This window comes from Equus przewalskii, chromosome 30 (assembly GCF_037783145.1).
Source record: "Equus przewalskii isolate Varuska chromosome 30, EquPr2, whole genome shotgun sequence".
Lineage (NCBI taxonomy): Eukaryota > Metazoa > Chordata > Mammalia > Perissodactyla > Equidae > Equus > Equus przewalskii.
The window spans coordinates 15375109-15392108 of NC_091860.1; the positions used below are offsets into that span (position 1 = coordinate 15375109).

Here is a 17000-nt window from a genome sequence, read left to right on the forward strand (position 1 = left end):
AAATTCACAGACAGTTTTGTACCCTCCAACGTTTCCCTGCTGATTTCATGCCCTCATTGCCATCTCTCCAGGTTAGCAGTACACTGAATTTTGTGTTTTTAATTTTTTTGCTTTCATTTGCTTTTACCCTTTTTCTCATTTGCGTATAGACCAAATAATCTCTTATAGTTTCTATTTATTAGATCATTATGTGATTAAATGAGTTAACATTGTGAAATTATTAGAATGGTGACTGTATACATGGAGCCCCATGTAGGTCTTTTTAAATAAATAAAATGTTACTCAGATTTGAAGTTTAGGTTTATGAACTCACTCTCTATATAATCTTCTGCAACTGCAACTTGATTTTTTTCTGAATGTTGTGCATTCATCCGTCCATGTTAGTGGATGCTGTAGTAGTTCAGTTATTTTGATGGCTGTATAATATTTCACTCTATGAATATGTTATTTAGCCTTTCTATCATCAATGATCTTTGAGTTGATTCTGTTTGAAGTTTTGTTTGTTTGTTTTGTATACTTCTCCCAATGTATCGAAGAGTAAAATCGTTTGGTCACAGAGAACACACAACTTTAACTTTACTCGATAATGCGAAACTGTTTTCCAAAGTAATTGTATCAATTTTTATACTTTTCAGTAGTATAGAAATACTCTGGTCATATTACATACTCATCATCCATTGGTATATCTACATTCACCCATGTGTTTGCCATTTTCTTTGCTGTCTATCCCTTTTGCATCTCAGCCCTTGTTTAGCTCATTGTGTCTCTTTCTGATGTTCACATTTACGTAGTTAATTGGTAAGAGTCTAGCAGCATAAAATCATTCTTGATTTGTCTGTGGATGTTATCCCCTGAATGCCTTTTTTCACTCTCATTCCTGAAAGAGTTTTGCTTTGCTCTAGACCAAGAGTTATTATTTCTCAGAACTTTGAAAATAGGATTCAACTGTCTTCTGACTTCCATTCTTGCTGTTGTGAAGTCAGCTATCAGTCGAATTATAGTTCTTTTTCATTGTATTTTAATCTCTGGCTGTTTTAAACATAATCTTCTCTTTCCTTGGTTGTTTGTCTAACTCATTTCTGTGAGTGTAGACCTGGATTTATTCTTATTATAATATTTTGGATGAAGTTCACTAGGCTTCTTAAATCTACGCCTAAAATTAATTCTTAGCCAATATATCTTTGGAAATTGCTTCTCCTCCATTTTCGTCATTCTCTCCCTAGAACTCCATTACCTTTTATGATCTCTCCTTCAAGTAAATCTCTCTCTCCAATTTTCCTTCTCTATATCCATATGCTGCACTCCAAAATTTCTTTGTAGCTATTTTCCAGTTAACTAATCACAACGTTGATATCTTTCAGCTATTTGATTCATCCACTGAGATTTTTATTTCATTGATTTTATTACTCACTTCAAGAAGGCCAATATTTTTCCAAAGTTTTCTTTCTTTTTTAACCATTTAATCCTATTTTCTTAGGGCTTAGAATCCTTTAACATTTTTAATTATTTGTTTATTAGTTTTCTGTTGGCATAACAAATTTCTATGAGCCTCAGAAGTTTAAACCTATAAACACTTAGTATCTCACAATTTCTGTGAGTCTGAAAGGCAGAAGAAGCTTGGCTTGGTAGTTTGATTTAGGGTCTCAGAAGATTGCCATCAAGATGTCAGCAAAGGCTGTAGTCATCAGAAGGCTTGACTGGGGCAGGGGATCTGCTTCTAAGGTGGCTTGCTCACATGCCTGGGCAGTTAGTGCTTCTGCTGGCAGGAATTCTCAGTTCCAGAACTCTCTCCATAGGGCTGCTTGAGTATCCTCTTGACATGGTGTCTGGCCTCCCCCAGAGTAAATGATCCAAGAGAAGACAGTGGAAGTCTAGCTTTGGAAATCACAACAGTCATTGCCACATGGGTCATTAGTTGCACGCATCAGTCCTCAATGTGGGAAGGGCCTGGTACACAGGGCATGAATACCAAAAAGTGGGGATCATTGGGGGTTATTTTGGAGGCTGGCCACTATAATTTTCTGTGCTTGATTTTTCTTTTTGTGAGAATCCTTTATCATCTAGTTTGTAGAAGAGTCCTTCTACGTCAACTTTGAATTGTTCCTTTTAGAACTTGACTGGTACCCCTAGCCCAGGGTGGTATATCTCTCTTGCCCTCCTTTCCCTTTTCCTTCTTCTCATCCATCCCATAGTCTGTTACTCCCTAATTCTGGCAGTCACATTATGCTTTCTATTCTATTTTTCCACACTCTCTTTGTTTCTCTCACCTGAGAATTTCTCTTTTTTAAGCTCAGCTTAATGTTTAAATAAATAAACGTCGTATTTGGCATTTCTAGGTATACGTAGACTTAGTGTTTTCAGATCATTCGGTCTGCCATATTATCAAAACCAGTAGTCTTAACTGCATCTTTAAGCTTGGTTTCAATTCAAACTAAGAAAGAGTCTCCCTTAAGAAGAAACCATGGACATGAGTGGATGTCTTAGAAAAAGGAAGTTGATGCGCTGATACTCAGGGAAAACAGAGACAATTCATTTTCTATCTCAGAAATGATCCAAGAGTGGTAGGTAAAAGAACCACTACAGTCATTCACTGCATAACGATGTTTTGGTCAACAACAGACTGTGTATACAATGGTGGTCCCATAGATTAATACCATATAGCCTAGGTATGTAGGAGGCTATACCATCTAGGTTTGCATAAGTACTGCAGGGGAAGAAGAAATTTTCCTCTACCCTCTAAGTTCTTATGGATAGTCTAGAAATTAAATCGACATGAGACTGATTAACAGGAGAAAAACAAATAAAAGATTAATAACATGTATACACAGGAGAAATCCAGGAAAACCAAGTAACTCATCAAAATGGCCAAAGCCTTTATTTTTAATACTCTCCTTAGCTAAAGACAAAAGGTGATGTTGTAGGTGGGGAAAGTCAGGGACTTCAACGGGAAGGAAGGCAATTCACAGGTAGAGAAAAAGGAGAAAATGTTTGGAAAACTAGTGTTTGGCCACACGGAAACAGAAGAACACAGAGGGAAGCCCAATAAACAGGTTTATCTAGGTTCCTCCCTGTCTACCACCTAGTTCATGTTATGCTAAGGTGATAGCTTGCCTCCTGAGATAGTTTTTTTTTAACCTGAATTCTTTTAGGCAGTTAAGGGGAAGGTAAGAAGAAAAACTTTTTGATTCTTTTGTTTCTTAAAAACAATCAGCCTAAAATAATCCTCATGTTAAAGAGACACACTTTTGTGGTGGCAAATTTTGTTCTCTTCAGTACACTCCATGATGTTCACATGACAAAATCACCAAATGATGCATTTCTCAGAATGTATCCCCATCATTAAGTGACACGTGACTGTACTCTAAAAAGAAATCGTAAGATTCTAAAATTATTTGTCCTTTCCCGTTAATCTTTGTTATTTTACCAGAATGAGAAAATCTTAAAAAACAAATAAGTCCAATATGTTTGTATTTTAGAGCATCAAAAGAGCGAATTGATAAAAAGTATTTCTTACTCTGGAGTCAAACTTTGGAAATGGTGGTGTTTGTAACTGGGAAGATGGAATTATACCTGATTCCTTGGGATCTGCCTTGCAGAAGTAAAACAAAGCTCAGGGTGCAAAGATCAGGGTGCTAGCGTGGTTGGGTTCTTAGTGAGGGCCCTCTTCACGTGGCCTTCCTTGGTGTGTGCACACAGAAAGAGATCTCATGTCTCTTCCTCTTCTTATATGAGCCTTAATCTCATCATGAAGTTGGCACCTCCATGACCTAATCTAACCCTAATTACCTCCCAAAGATCCCACCTCCAAATGCCATGACATTGGGAATTAGGGCTTCAACACAAGAATATTGGGGGGATACAAACATACAGTCCATAGCAAAGCTTATAATTTTGTGGTTTTTTTGTGTACCATTGCATAGAAAGTCTAGAATTGGTAGCAATGATACAGTTAAGTCTCTTTAAACAAAAAGCACTAAAAGTTTTGTAGCTGAAACAAAACTGCAAAGGTGAAATGCAAATGACTGAAGTTTGCACTCACTAGGAAGCAGAGATTAGTTCAGTTTGATCTGATCTTCTTCCACAGTCCTGAGCCACAGGGAAACCAACCCACCTACACACCTGTCATCCTAAGTAGATGACTCAGGCTCCCGATGGACTCAGTGTTCCAACTCCTTGCTCTGTGAATTCCTTGTCACAGATATGATATAATTCATGCTACACTAATATAATCTTTCTGATAAAACAGATTTTCCAACTTGTTTTATACCAGACTTCCCTCCCTACACCACTCCCATACTGTCAATTGGGCAAATAAAACCAATATTCTAACATCTCTAGTGTTTGATAAATTATTACCAGCTTTAGACATATCATAACTGTGGAATTACCTGATAATATGCACAGTTGTTCTTTATTTATCTCCAGGTAACAATACATATGTTCTTCCTGTGACGTCTGACTTTAAGAAAAAGATTTAATTTAAAAATCTAAAAGTCTACTTGAGGTTTAAACATAATCAATCTTCAGAAAATTGAAAATTTGAAATATCTATAGCTCCAGGGGAAAAGTGTACATTTTTCCTGTTGCACTTAATGCAATAACAGAGTTATACCCACAAGCTAAAACAAGTACATTCAGCTTGATCGTACTGAAGTGTCTGTATTATTTCTACTTTCTAGGAGAGTAGATTTTATTAAAATATTGCTGTTCTTTCGACATAATTTATAACAACTGGACCACAGCTGTTGCCATATATTATATAGTGACTTTTTTTTCCCTGTCTCCAATAGCAAGTCAGCTCTTTTTGAAATATTTTTGTTTTAACATACATTCAATGAAATTTTCCAGGTAGCACAAGGTATTTTCCATCTTTACAGACTTCACACTATATTTGAAAGTGACTACAAATAGACAAGTAGCAGTTGGGTAATTTTCAAGCTAACATCTACGTTTTTTAAGAGCCTCATCCATTTTGACTATTTAGCATTTCCCTCAATTAAAAGATGACAAAATTTAAAAGTTTTAACTTTAAAACAGGTTAAGTTAGTTATTTGTCTAAGTTTATTTTCTAGAAACACAATAAAAATACTAAGTAGGCTGAACATAGGCTTTGGTCAATTTTTTTCCTACGTATATGTGAAGTCACTTTGCAAGACTACAGCAAAGATGCTAAAACCAGAATATTTAAGTTTGCAATCACTGAGTCTCAAATTTCCTGATTTTTGCCTTGAAGACTTCTATTAAATTGGAAATATTTCCAATAATTTTGTATTTTCTTCAGAGTATATATTTCCTTTAGAAAAATAAAGAAGAACCTCTAAACAGAGTGCTTTCATGTACTGTATTATTTATTTTGAGACAAATACAATGGACACACCAAACAGCTTAGTATTATAAGGTGAAAAGCTGCAGGTGATATCTTAAAAGTGAAGACAAAGTACACACTTTTCCCCGGGCCTTTTTATTCACACTGAAACAAACATTACTCTTTGCAGAAAGAAGAGAGACTTGAAAAGCGTTTATAAATAAAGCTGGTGAGAAACTAAGGCTAATGAGGAGGGATGCCAAAAACTCAATCAACTCAGTCGGTTTGACAACCACAAAAATCATTCAGCAGGTGGCAGAAGACATCATAAAAATTGTTGCTAAGTATCCTATAAAAAATTACCATAGTTTCCCAATTTTAAGCCATCATCAGTTGCAACATACGCCAATGACTTAGTAAACAACTTTCCTGGGAAAAATAAAACACTAATACGCTGGATACTGATATTCATTCTAATAATTAATAACTCTAGTAAATAATAATTCTAATATGCATGCTTAATTCTGAAATTTTACAACAGGATGAAAAGTGCATGAGCAATTTTTTTCAGTTTGCAAACAATATGTCATGATGCCATGTAGTCATGACTTTATTTTTCCAAATAACTCAGCTACCTCACCAAACATCTTTGATGTAAGAAAGAAAACTGTCATATACGTTCTGCTGGAGGTAACATACTTCTTGCTTTTCTCATGTAGGATAGAAAGAGTAATGTGAAACAGATACTTCCTTTGGGACACTTGTCTTTTAATATGAATATCTGGCAACATTCTTTACTTAATCATCTCCTCTGAAGGTCTGATTCAAGGTGAGAGGAAAGCTATTTAACTTTGCCATCATTCTTCATCATTATCTGCTCCGAGAATGGACAATATCATCATACACTGATGCAAAGAATCAAAGGATTCTATCGCATGGTTAAGTTTGCCTACTTTCCCTAAAAATGCAATTAATTTTGCCTAAAATGTCTTTTCTTTCCTAGATTAGGTTTAACTAAGAGTCTATATCATCAAAGGATTAAAACAAAGGAAGTACAATCCAAAATTGAGAACAGATTTGAAAATTGTTAGAAACAACTAGAAGTTAGAAAATGAGAAAGAGTTGACCTGGAAGAGCAAACAATGATGTTTTAGGACAAAGTGAAAAGAAACTAAGTTTATTGCCTAAAAACTATTGGGGGAAAAAAAATAAAAGTTTGTGGTCAAAAAGCTTACCTTTCCAGTCAATGCTGTCTTGAACCAGGGTCATGGCAGAGGTAACAGAAAAAACAGAACAGATGTGAGAAGTATTTTGGAGTTGGAGTTAGCAGGATTTGGAGGTGGGCAAGTTTAAGGGGAGAGCCAAGGATGACTGTGGAATTTCAATCCTGGGTTGCTAGAGAATACTAATGTCATCAAGGCAGGCATAGGGGAAAGAAAGGCTGATTTTGAGTTAATAGGTAAAAAGGAAATAATCTACTCCACTTTAGTCACTTTTATAATATAAAATAAAAATTACAGGTAACGTACAAATCCACACTTTGGGGATTAGCTCAGCCTTTTGTGTTTGAGTATATATTTTTTCAGTTTCTATTAGTTTTGTTTTGTTTTATCAGCCAAGGAGGAAATGTGTTGTAGATAAATAATCAGTTTATACTAAAAGCAAATCAATGTCTGTAGGTGAACCGAGGAGCTCTAATCCTACCACAGCTAACATGGTGTCGTGAAAAAAAATTGACTGATAATCATCAAGAGGAATACTTTTATTGAGCCAGTTTTTTATTTTCATTTTCATCTTATGGCAAGATTACATCAAATTCCCTTATGAAACCTATGCCTATAACAGGCTTTGTGGTTTCAACCCAACATTTCTTTTGTTTTGAAGCCAGCATGAAAACCACACAGTTCAGACACTTTTTAGAATTCCATATTTTTCTTCCCAAGCTTGAAGCAGAAAATCAGTACTAATGGTCTGTGACTGATATTCCACATCTCTGCCTTTGTTTCTGGCAGCTCTTCTCCCTCCAACTTGGAAACATCAGCCACAGAATGTATTTAGCTGGATAATTGGTTCAGCAACAGTACAAATGGTGACTTGTGCTGCCTCTCTGGTTTTTCTTTTTTTCGGTCTTCTGTGCCACTTGGGTCACAGTGATTCTCCCTAAACTCAGAGTGGAAGGCAATTTGGGAGAAGCTCTGACCATTGAAATCAGACACGCTTAGGTAAAAATCCTATTCCAGGCCTCAATTGTGTATTCTCCTCCAGGTCACTTATTCTCCTTAAGTTTAATTTTTCACACTTGCAAAATCGAAATTGGATTCTCTTCCTTGTGAAGTTAGCGTATTTGATGAGCGGCATAACAGTGGTTAACACTATGGGCCCAAGAAGCAGACGTCATATTCTGCCATATGGTTAGGTAGCCTTTGCCAGGTATCTCCTTCTCAGTTTGCTCCATAACATGGGGAAAACAAAGGCATCAATCCTATTCAACATTCAACACCCATTCACCAATGATGGGCCAGGCACTATTCTAGACTCCTAAAAGGTGATAGGATTATATGACATGATATATAGAGCAGTAGATGGTATTATTGTGCCCAGTTATAAGCTACCTCTCATGTAAGGATTTTCTGTATTCCCTACTCTTGCCAAGCTCCCTGTCCCTGGAGAATACTCCAGGCCTCATTATTAGGCTTAATCACGTGGTTCACTCTGACCGATGGACTTAAGCAGACATGATACATACCATGTCCCAACAGAAGTTTTAAGTGTGCTTTCTTTTTCCAACCCTCTGACTTGAGAACAGACTGTGTCAGATAGACACTTGGTCCTTCAGCCTTGGTCCCAGACAGGACACATGGAACAGAGATACACAGCTTGGGGCTACGTGGACTTATAAAGAGCTATGAACAAGAAATACATATTTTTGCTGTTATTGTTATATGCCAACCCACACACTTAAGAGCAAGAAATAAATGCTTATGGTTTCAAGCCACTGAAATTTGGCTTCCAAGAAAAGCTGACCGACACATAACATAGTACCTTGCATAGAGATGTACTTAATGTTTTAGCAATACTAATAACTAAAATATATAACAAAAGTATATAACACACTTAAAAAGATATAGACATCTCTCCATCTCTCCACCCATCCATCCAACAGATGTTTACTTAGTACTCTTAAGTACCACATACTATTTAAGCTGCTGGAGATAAGGCAGTGTGCAGGTAAAATCTCTGCTCTTACGCAGCTAACATTATTGTGGGAAAAACAGAAATTTAACTATATGGGGGATAGGCGTTATGGAGAAAAATAACACAGCAAAAGGAGATAGAAAATATCAGATAAGGAAGAGACTCTGTGTGAGTGTGTGTGTAGTGTTCAGAGAAGGCTTTGCTAAAGAAGAAACTTTTGAGCAGAGGCATAAATGGGTTAGAGAACTCCAGGACTAGCTGAGGGGCCTTGTACTTGAGAGAAGTCAAATAGAGGCACAGGGGTCGGGGCAAAGTCAGAGAGCTACAGGGGATCAGTTGTTTGCTCCTTGGGAGCAATTGGAAGAAGTTCAACTTTTGCTCTGAATGAGATAAGATGCCACGGGAAGACTGATGATCCGGTGACATAATCTTATCTAAGTCTAAAAAGGATCATTCTGGCTGTTGTTTTGAGAATAGATTATATGGCTCAAGGGTAGAAGCAGAGAGATTATTTAAAAAGCAACTGCAATAATCCATGCAGAGACAATGGTGGCTTGGGGGAGTAGTGAGAGCAATAAGACATAGTGGACTTTGGATATATCTGAAGCTGGTGGCTGACCAGATTTGTTAATGAAGAATAAGCAACTAGAAATAAATTGTCATTTACTAACATATGGAGGCGTGGAAGAATGGCAGGATTGAGGGGCAATTGGTAAGCAAGAATTTACTTTCAGACATTGAGAAGTAAGGGAAACTTGTTCAATTCTGACTTCCTTCTTCCTGGCTTTCCACAGAGGGACTGGCTTTCTGCAGAGTTCCGTGGAAACCAATACACACAGTGATTAAGATAATTAATCCTGCCAGAGTGATGAAGTGGAGGATCAGAGCTGTGTTACCTAACAAGGGAAAGAACTGGAATCCAGCCCTCTAATTATATCTGAGAAGAGGCTGGTACTCGTCTGACCAACAACACTATGGTGATAGAACAGGGCTGGAGGTTAAGTTTTCAGCATATGAAAGTGCTCTCTACATGGATCATTGCAATTGCTTTTTAAATTACCCAGTCCCTGATCTCTGATAACTCCAGCAAGGAGACTGTGCTCCCCCTTGTCAAGCAACTTAATAGCCTCCAGCCTCAGTGCCAGAATCATCCTCCAAGAACCTGATATCCAGTCCTACTAGATCACTATGCACTGCCCAGAATGATTTTTCCCTGGGATGTATTTGTTTCAGGTTATTTTCCCTGTTGTCTTTGAGATGCCTATCAGACATCTAAGTTGAGATGCTGAGTAAGTGCTCAGTACGTAAGTCTGGAGTTCAGCCGAATGGTTGAGGAGGGAGACAGAAATCTGGAAAACATGTATTAGTGTTTTAAAAGAAATCTAAAATATGGAGAGGAAATGGTTGAAAACAATCCTTAGGAATATTTAAAGCACAGCCTAAGAATAAAACTTCACTGAAGGTGATTGAGAGGTTAAAAAAGTCTCCAAAATAACTAATGGTAAGGCAAACAGTTTGGTTATTATAATCCCCCAAATATAATGAAATTACAGTTTAACTTCAGACGTGATTTCCTAATATTTTGCGTGTGAGGAGACATAAACACAACCGATCCAACCCTCTTTACCATGTTTTCAAAGATTTGAAGACTAATTACCAGCAAAGATTTACAGGAATTGTTTCTAGGGTTAATATATTTGAGAGAATAGAAATGAAGGTATTTTGGAATATTGATTTCTTTGGCAGTTTTTTCAAATAACAAGTTTGAAAATACTCATCTATTGAAATATTCTTCCTTACCAGGGTAGAGGGCACAGTTCATAAATGACAAATCATCAATTGCAATGTCTCCAGTGAAGCCATCTCCCACTGAAGCCTCCACCAAAATCTAAGAAAAACAGAAGAAATTTGCTGTCATTGGAGGAAATTAATTTACGGGATCTCATGGTTGTAAAGAAATTCAGAGTTTACTTAAAGAGAACTCTCTTCTGAACCATTAAAAAATACTTTGCAATAATCTCCAAAAGTAGGCACCTCGTCTTGACCTAAATTCTTCTAGTAACAGGAAGCTTCATACTTTATTGGGCCCATTATACCTATGAAGCCCATTCTGTTTACAATGAGTTTTGATTTTCTGAAATTTCAATACATCAGATCAATATCTAATTCCCTATAACTTTCAACCATGAGTTCTAGACTTGCCCTGTTTTCTTCCAATCTTTTAAGCATTTGAAGGCAAATTACTGTCTGCTTTCCCACCTATCCCTTGGTAGTTCATCTGTTTCCAAGCTTAAACCTCTTCATGCCTTAAGAAATCCAATTTGCGGCCAGAGGTGCTTCCTAGAATGTACACTTAAGAGCTTTAAAATTTTTCTCACATCGACCTTCTTCTGTAACACTTTGTGAAAGTGGCTAATCGTTATTAGATCTCCTTCAGAACCACATTAATCACCGTGAACTCTGATGACACCCGTGCTGCTATAGGGGCTGCAATCCACCAAAACTCCAGCAAAAGATGAAATACTGACGAACCACTCTAGGACGTGGCAAACTGTGATTAGGGCTGAGATTTACTATAATGGAATTAATCATGATGAATCATTTTAATACTTATGCAAATAGGTTGCATACTTACTAGGAATTCCTTACTAGGAATTTAATAATGAAGAATTTTAAGCAAAATCAAACTTAAAAGTCATGTTCCTGTTTTCCACCATTTTATGTAAATATGTTTCAGTTTCATTTTTGCTCGCAAATGCTATATGTGGGAATGGAAATTTTACTTCATTTTTCAAATTCTATCTTCCATTAAAAGTGGTCTTGTACATTATTTATTGATGGGCTAGTTAAAGGAGAGAAAGTTTTAAAAGGTCAAATGACTGACCTCAAACCTGTGGACATCTTCCTCCAACTTTCTAGTCTTCCTTGAGGACGACTAGGATTTTCTCCCTGATTTGTCACTGAGGAAATGAATCACCTTGGGAAAGGTTTATTCATCTAACTAATGGGCAAATAGAGCCCACCTAATATGTCCTGAGAAACATTTAATGGTGCCATACAGGAAGGGTTTTGCTGCTTTGCAATGGATCACTCCAAACATAAAATGCATTCTTCTTTTCACCACCAGCGTAATTCAAAGAAATAGTACAGGTAGAGAAAACAAAATGCAGAAAGAACAGTCAGTACAAAATCATACAATTCTTCTAATAAACAAAAGCCAGCAGTCAGAATTTGGCAAAACATACCGTAAGAAAATATCTTTTGTTTTATAGAAAAAAAGACTGAACTTGGATGAACAACAGTAAAAAGGCATAAGCAATGGCTAATTAATTACTAATAAATTCCTTAGATCCATATATGTCTACCCCACTGCAATACAACATAGAACATGCTAACAAAAGGCTCAGAAGATGCAAGAAGAAAATGCAGATAAATAAGAATAAGCACTATTGACTTGGCTACATTGCTTATGATTATCTTAGTTTATTAACGAGAAGGGATAGAAAAGTGACATCAGAATCCCAAAGTTAATGGAAAGCATAGTGACTGTACATATAAATATCTGTATGCTAACTTTAGGGATATGTATAGTCATACATAGCTCCATTTGAGTGTGTAAACTCAGCTATTCCAAAGTATTTCTTTTGTCGTCTTTACGTAGTCACAAGTTAAAGAATTCACCATTTATGAAAATTAGAAATTTTCTCCTTTGTGGGCCACACCAGGTAAGCAGCATTTCTGAGTGGATGCTGTCTACACAAGGCTTATCTGTACTAGAGTTTACTTCACATTACATGATGAGCATTTTAATATTGCTTCTACAGCACTCAATGCCAACGGGAAGAGAGAAATAATCAAGACAGAAGATAGTTGGGTCTTGCTCTAAGGCACAATTTAATCATAATTTTTACCAAGATATCTTCAATTTCTAAACCCTCTAAATTTTAGCATGCTTGAGAAATAATGAACAACAGTTTCAAATTGAGATACTAAAAATGTCTAGTTGTATATATAATTGCAGTCTCAGCCTTGTTTGAATACTTAAGTAAGCCAGTCTTTTTTTTAAAAAAAAACCTACTTGATAACAAACCACATCTTGAGAAAAAGTTATGAATGTTAAGGTTTACTTCTACTTTTGTCCTATATTTAATTTAGTCTTGCAAAAAGCTTTGCAAATTATCCCCTGAAATTAGACCTAAGAAAACAGTCACAAAAAGACCAAACCAAAGTGTCTCTATTCTACAAAATTCACTTTCATTTCCGGTGTTTTTCCAGAATAAATGGAAGGATATTAAAACACAAACATTATTGCATGAAAGGCAGTATTGCCTTTCTGAAAATTACAGAAGCCAAATTTCACTCCTAAGTTTCATTAGTACTTTTCTGAATGACTTAAAGGGCAATTGAAAATCCAGCTTTGCTCTAAATGACCTGCATTACCTGTAGAGGCCAATTCTACTTACACCAGAAATATCACAGGCTTGGAAATCATGAAGGAATCCAGCTCCTCTATGTTGTTCTTTTCATGGACTCCTGCATGCTTCAAATAAAGATGGAGTGGACTACATTGTACAACTACATTGGACTTTCAGTTCTAATATAACCAAAGACTCAAATATGAATAAAGCTTTGGAGACTTGCCTGAACTCATTTTTCTGAATATTTAGGAAACTCTGAATTATTGACCAAAATGTTTAAATGATATGGAAACTACTGTCATCATGTATATGCAAGACAATTTAATCATAATTTTTACCAAAATATCTTCAATTTTCTAACATATATATTATAGGTTCTATTAACTCATAAGAAAGAAAAAATGGAATTAATTCAAACTGACACCACTTTTAAGTATCCTGTGTTTGGAAAAGAATAGAAAATTCCAATGTAATATATCAATTTTTAACATAATCCATGTTCAGAGAGACTCAAAAGAAAGGAATTCCTGTTTAAAATATAGAAAAAGCCCATATCCTGTGTGGAGCAACTGGGACTCCAAAGCATTGCTGATGGGAATCCAAAATGGTTCAGCCACTTGGGAAAATGGTTTGGCAGTTTCTTATAAGATTAAACATACATCTCCATATGATGTGGCAATCCTACAAGTAGTTATATGTTTACCCAAGAGAAATGAAGACACCTCTAAATGAAAACCTGTTTACAAAGTCCACAGCAGCTTTATTTATGACCTCCGACAGCTGGAAATAATCCAAATATCCCTCAACTGTTAAACAGAAAAGCAGCTTGTGGTAGATCTATACAATGAAACAGCACTCAGCAATAAATGGGAACAAATGAATGATATGTGCAACAGTATCTGTGAATCCCCAAAGCATTATACCTTTGAAAGTAAAAGAAGCCAGATGCAAAAGTCTGTGTACTTTATCAATCCATTTATATGGCATTCTAGAAAAGACAGAACTATAGGGAAAGAAATCAGATTAGTGTCGCCAGGGGCTGGGGCAAGAGGGAGGGGATTGAGAACTTAGAGGAAGGGAAATCTGGGGGGATGATGGAAATATATTCTATTTTACTTGTGGAAGTGGTTACACGACTGCATAAGTTTGCTGAAATTCATAGAACCACTCATCTAAACAGGATGAATTTTACTTATATAAATTATACCTCAATAAACAAGTAAAAAGATTTATTCTACACTTATTGCCATAAATCATCAGTATCTCAAATATTACTTTACTATTTTTTAAATTGCTAATTTAATGCATCACATTTTATAATTAGTATATAGTAATCCCAAGTATCTCAATGTACTTTTCAATTCAGCTATGAAAACTCTTCTCTTGCTATCCACTAATAATTTTCCAGAGAACAAAGATTTATATTTTCCCTTATACTTCTTAAAGGTATTTACTTATTTCCATTTAGTATTCCCATAATTTAAAATGTAGATACAAAAAAAAACGAAAGAAATTATAAAAACTCTCTTCTAGCCTGTTTTCACAACTGACTAAAAGCTGAAGTAGTGAAACTCCTATAAACACAGTTGAATAACTATCCATTATTTTATCACATAACCTACAACTTTAGGGGCTCCTAGAAAGTCAACTAAAAATCTCAACCTTTCTAGGGTAATACTTAGGGAAATATTTGCTAGGTTCAACATAAAAAGATTTTAATCATGTTTGGAATTTTTTATATAACCCTGAAAACCATCTCTATGAAATAATACTCAAATTTTTGTCTGAGAAATTTTATGTTTCTAACTCCCTGTCTCTGGCCATATCACATACAAAAAAGCATAGAATAATTAGAGTCTTCCAATTATTACACTACACTTATGAAAACCATTTATCATTAAACATGGGCCATACAAACTATATCTAAAGTGTGCATGCACTGAGCACAGAAAGGGATAATAAAAATAAAATTGTGGCACTAGCAGAGATGAAAGAAAATGCTAGGACAGATAAGTAGGGCAAGTACTACAAAAGAATTACTTAAAAGAAAAAATCTGATGTCTACCCCATCTGAGTGCCTATTTTGGGCAAAAATCATGGCAAAATTTTTGTTGATCTTTTGGTATTATACTGTATTTCTTCTTAGCTAATGTCAGGCTTTATAATGTATGGCTTGCTAAGACTTTTTGATCCTTCAATGAGTGTCTACTTTGCCATTGTGCCAAGTGTTTCCATTGTTACCAAGGAGAAAAAAAAATGTCATCCCTTTCTTCCAGCTTCTCACCATCTAGGACAGAGAGGACTAAATTGTGACAACTTTGCTCCCAGGAGTTTAGTTTACCCCAGTCAGTGCTTTCAAGTAGAACAGGTTGCCAATATTTTAAAAGCAGGATGTTTCAAAAGAAGATATGGTCCCTCAGTTGCCACAGTCCCCGTTACTCCCTATTATACAACTACCTCTAAGGCTGAGTGTCAGTAGCAGTTTACTATTATACACTTGACCTACTTCTCTCAATTCATGTCCCTTGCTGGGTCCTCATAAGCATTCGGGTTTGCAACTCCTTGTGCATGTTAGGTTAGAAAGGCTCCGAGACTTTACCCTACTCACAAGATAACAAGTTAGACTGCCACTATTTCACACACACACACACACACACTGACAGAGAGACAGCAAAAAGCACCAGCCAGAGAAATACCTTCCACTGCTTCCCTAATTCTCACAGGGCAAATGATGAGGGCCAGATGTTTTCCTGCACATGCAGTGGGTTGTGCCATGTGCAAGAAGAGGAACCCCAGCACTGGAGACTCTAGCTGTCATAGGCTGCTGTTTCATCTGCTCATCTTCCCCTCCAGGTGAGAGAGAAAGAAGGCGAGAAGGAGGGAGCGATGGTACTTTTTCTGGAATGTAGGCAGATGTCTCCAGGTAAAGGCTATTCGAATAGACCCTTTGCTTAGAGGCTGAACTATGAAGAAAACAAGAAATCCATGGAGAATTATATCCCAACAGTGTAGCTGGATAGTGCTACATGGCTGATGTATTCAATGTGTGGAATCTCTACGACCCCTTCATGTATGTGTAAATTGAAATGTGTATATCAATTCAGCTTCCTTTCTCCTGCCTAATACTTCATTTTATATATTCTGGACTGAATGATTGCAATTTGTTGGAGTCTTTTGGAGATGGCCACCCACCTGCTGTTAGCCCAGCTCCTTCTCCACCCACAAAAATCTTTTCCCATCAGGGCTTCTGCTCTGTTAACGGTAGAGATTTTTTTGAAAATTGAGTGGGGGATGTGGTTGAATCATTCAAAGTTGTATTCATATTTCTTTATTTATACAGAATTCTTTCTGTTATTCTTCTTGAGACAGAAACCTAAAAAAAAATCTCTACGTATTCAGGTTGTATGAGATTGATTTGCTTTCCGTGATTTTTAAAGGGTTGAGAAACCACAATGATTATTTCAGCTACATTTCTCTCTCTGTCCTTTTAGGTGTACGAGAAGGGCCAAATTCAGGGTGAGGTTTTTTTATTTGACCCCTCTAATACATAACAGTGCCTTCTGGAACTTGCTTAAGTGGATTTTAAAAGGGATAAATGTTGATCAATTTGAAACTAATTTGCTCCTTGAAACTCTGCAAATTCACATGCTATTTTAAAGCATCCTCTGGGGACTCATATATCACGTAACCCATTTCACATCTCATCTGTTATTTGAATGAGAACAAATAGTTGTCAGTTTCTCCAGTCCTAAGAATATATGGAAACGATTTGATTGTAGGTTACAAAGATGCATTTAATTGAAAAAAGCCTGGTCGATATTAGAGAGAGAAAAGTGAAGAAGTTTTAGAACTATTGATTAAAAAGTTCAGAAAATTGTGTTTTTATCATTTAAAAAATGATGCACTGACGTATAATAAGATTTTAATAGAATATAAGGTAATAGTGTCCAAGCGATTGGTTCATATACGCCAACATTAAATTCTCATTTGAGAAGCATAACTCCAAAATTCTTCAATGTTATTCTTTCCCAATCAACTAAGAAGCATAGTTCTAAAATTCTTCAATGTTATGTTTTTTTCAA

General features: G+C 36.1%; 1 protein-coding gene across 1 annotated transcript in view; it reads right to left on the reverse strand.

Moving 5' to 3' along the window:
• MALRD1 (MAM and LDL receptor class A domain containing 1) overlaps positions 1-17000 on the reverse strand; it is a 648353-nt gene that overhangs the window by 449929 nt on the left and 181424 nt on the right. The window contains exon 20 of the mRNA XM_070600827.1: positions 10301-10388. Coding sequence (XP_070456928.1) covers positions 10301-10388 — 88 coding nt within the window. The remainder of the gene's footprint in view (positions 1-10300; positions 10389-17000) is intronic.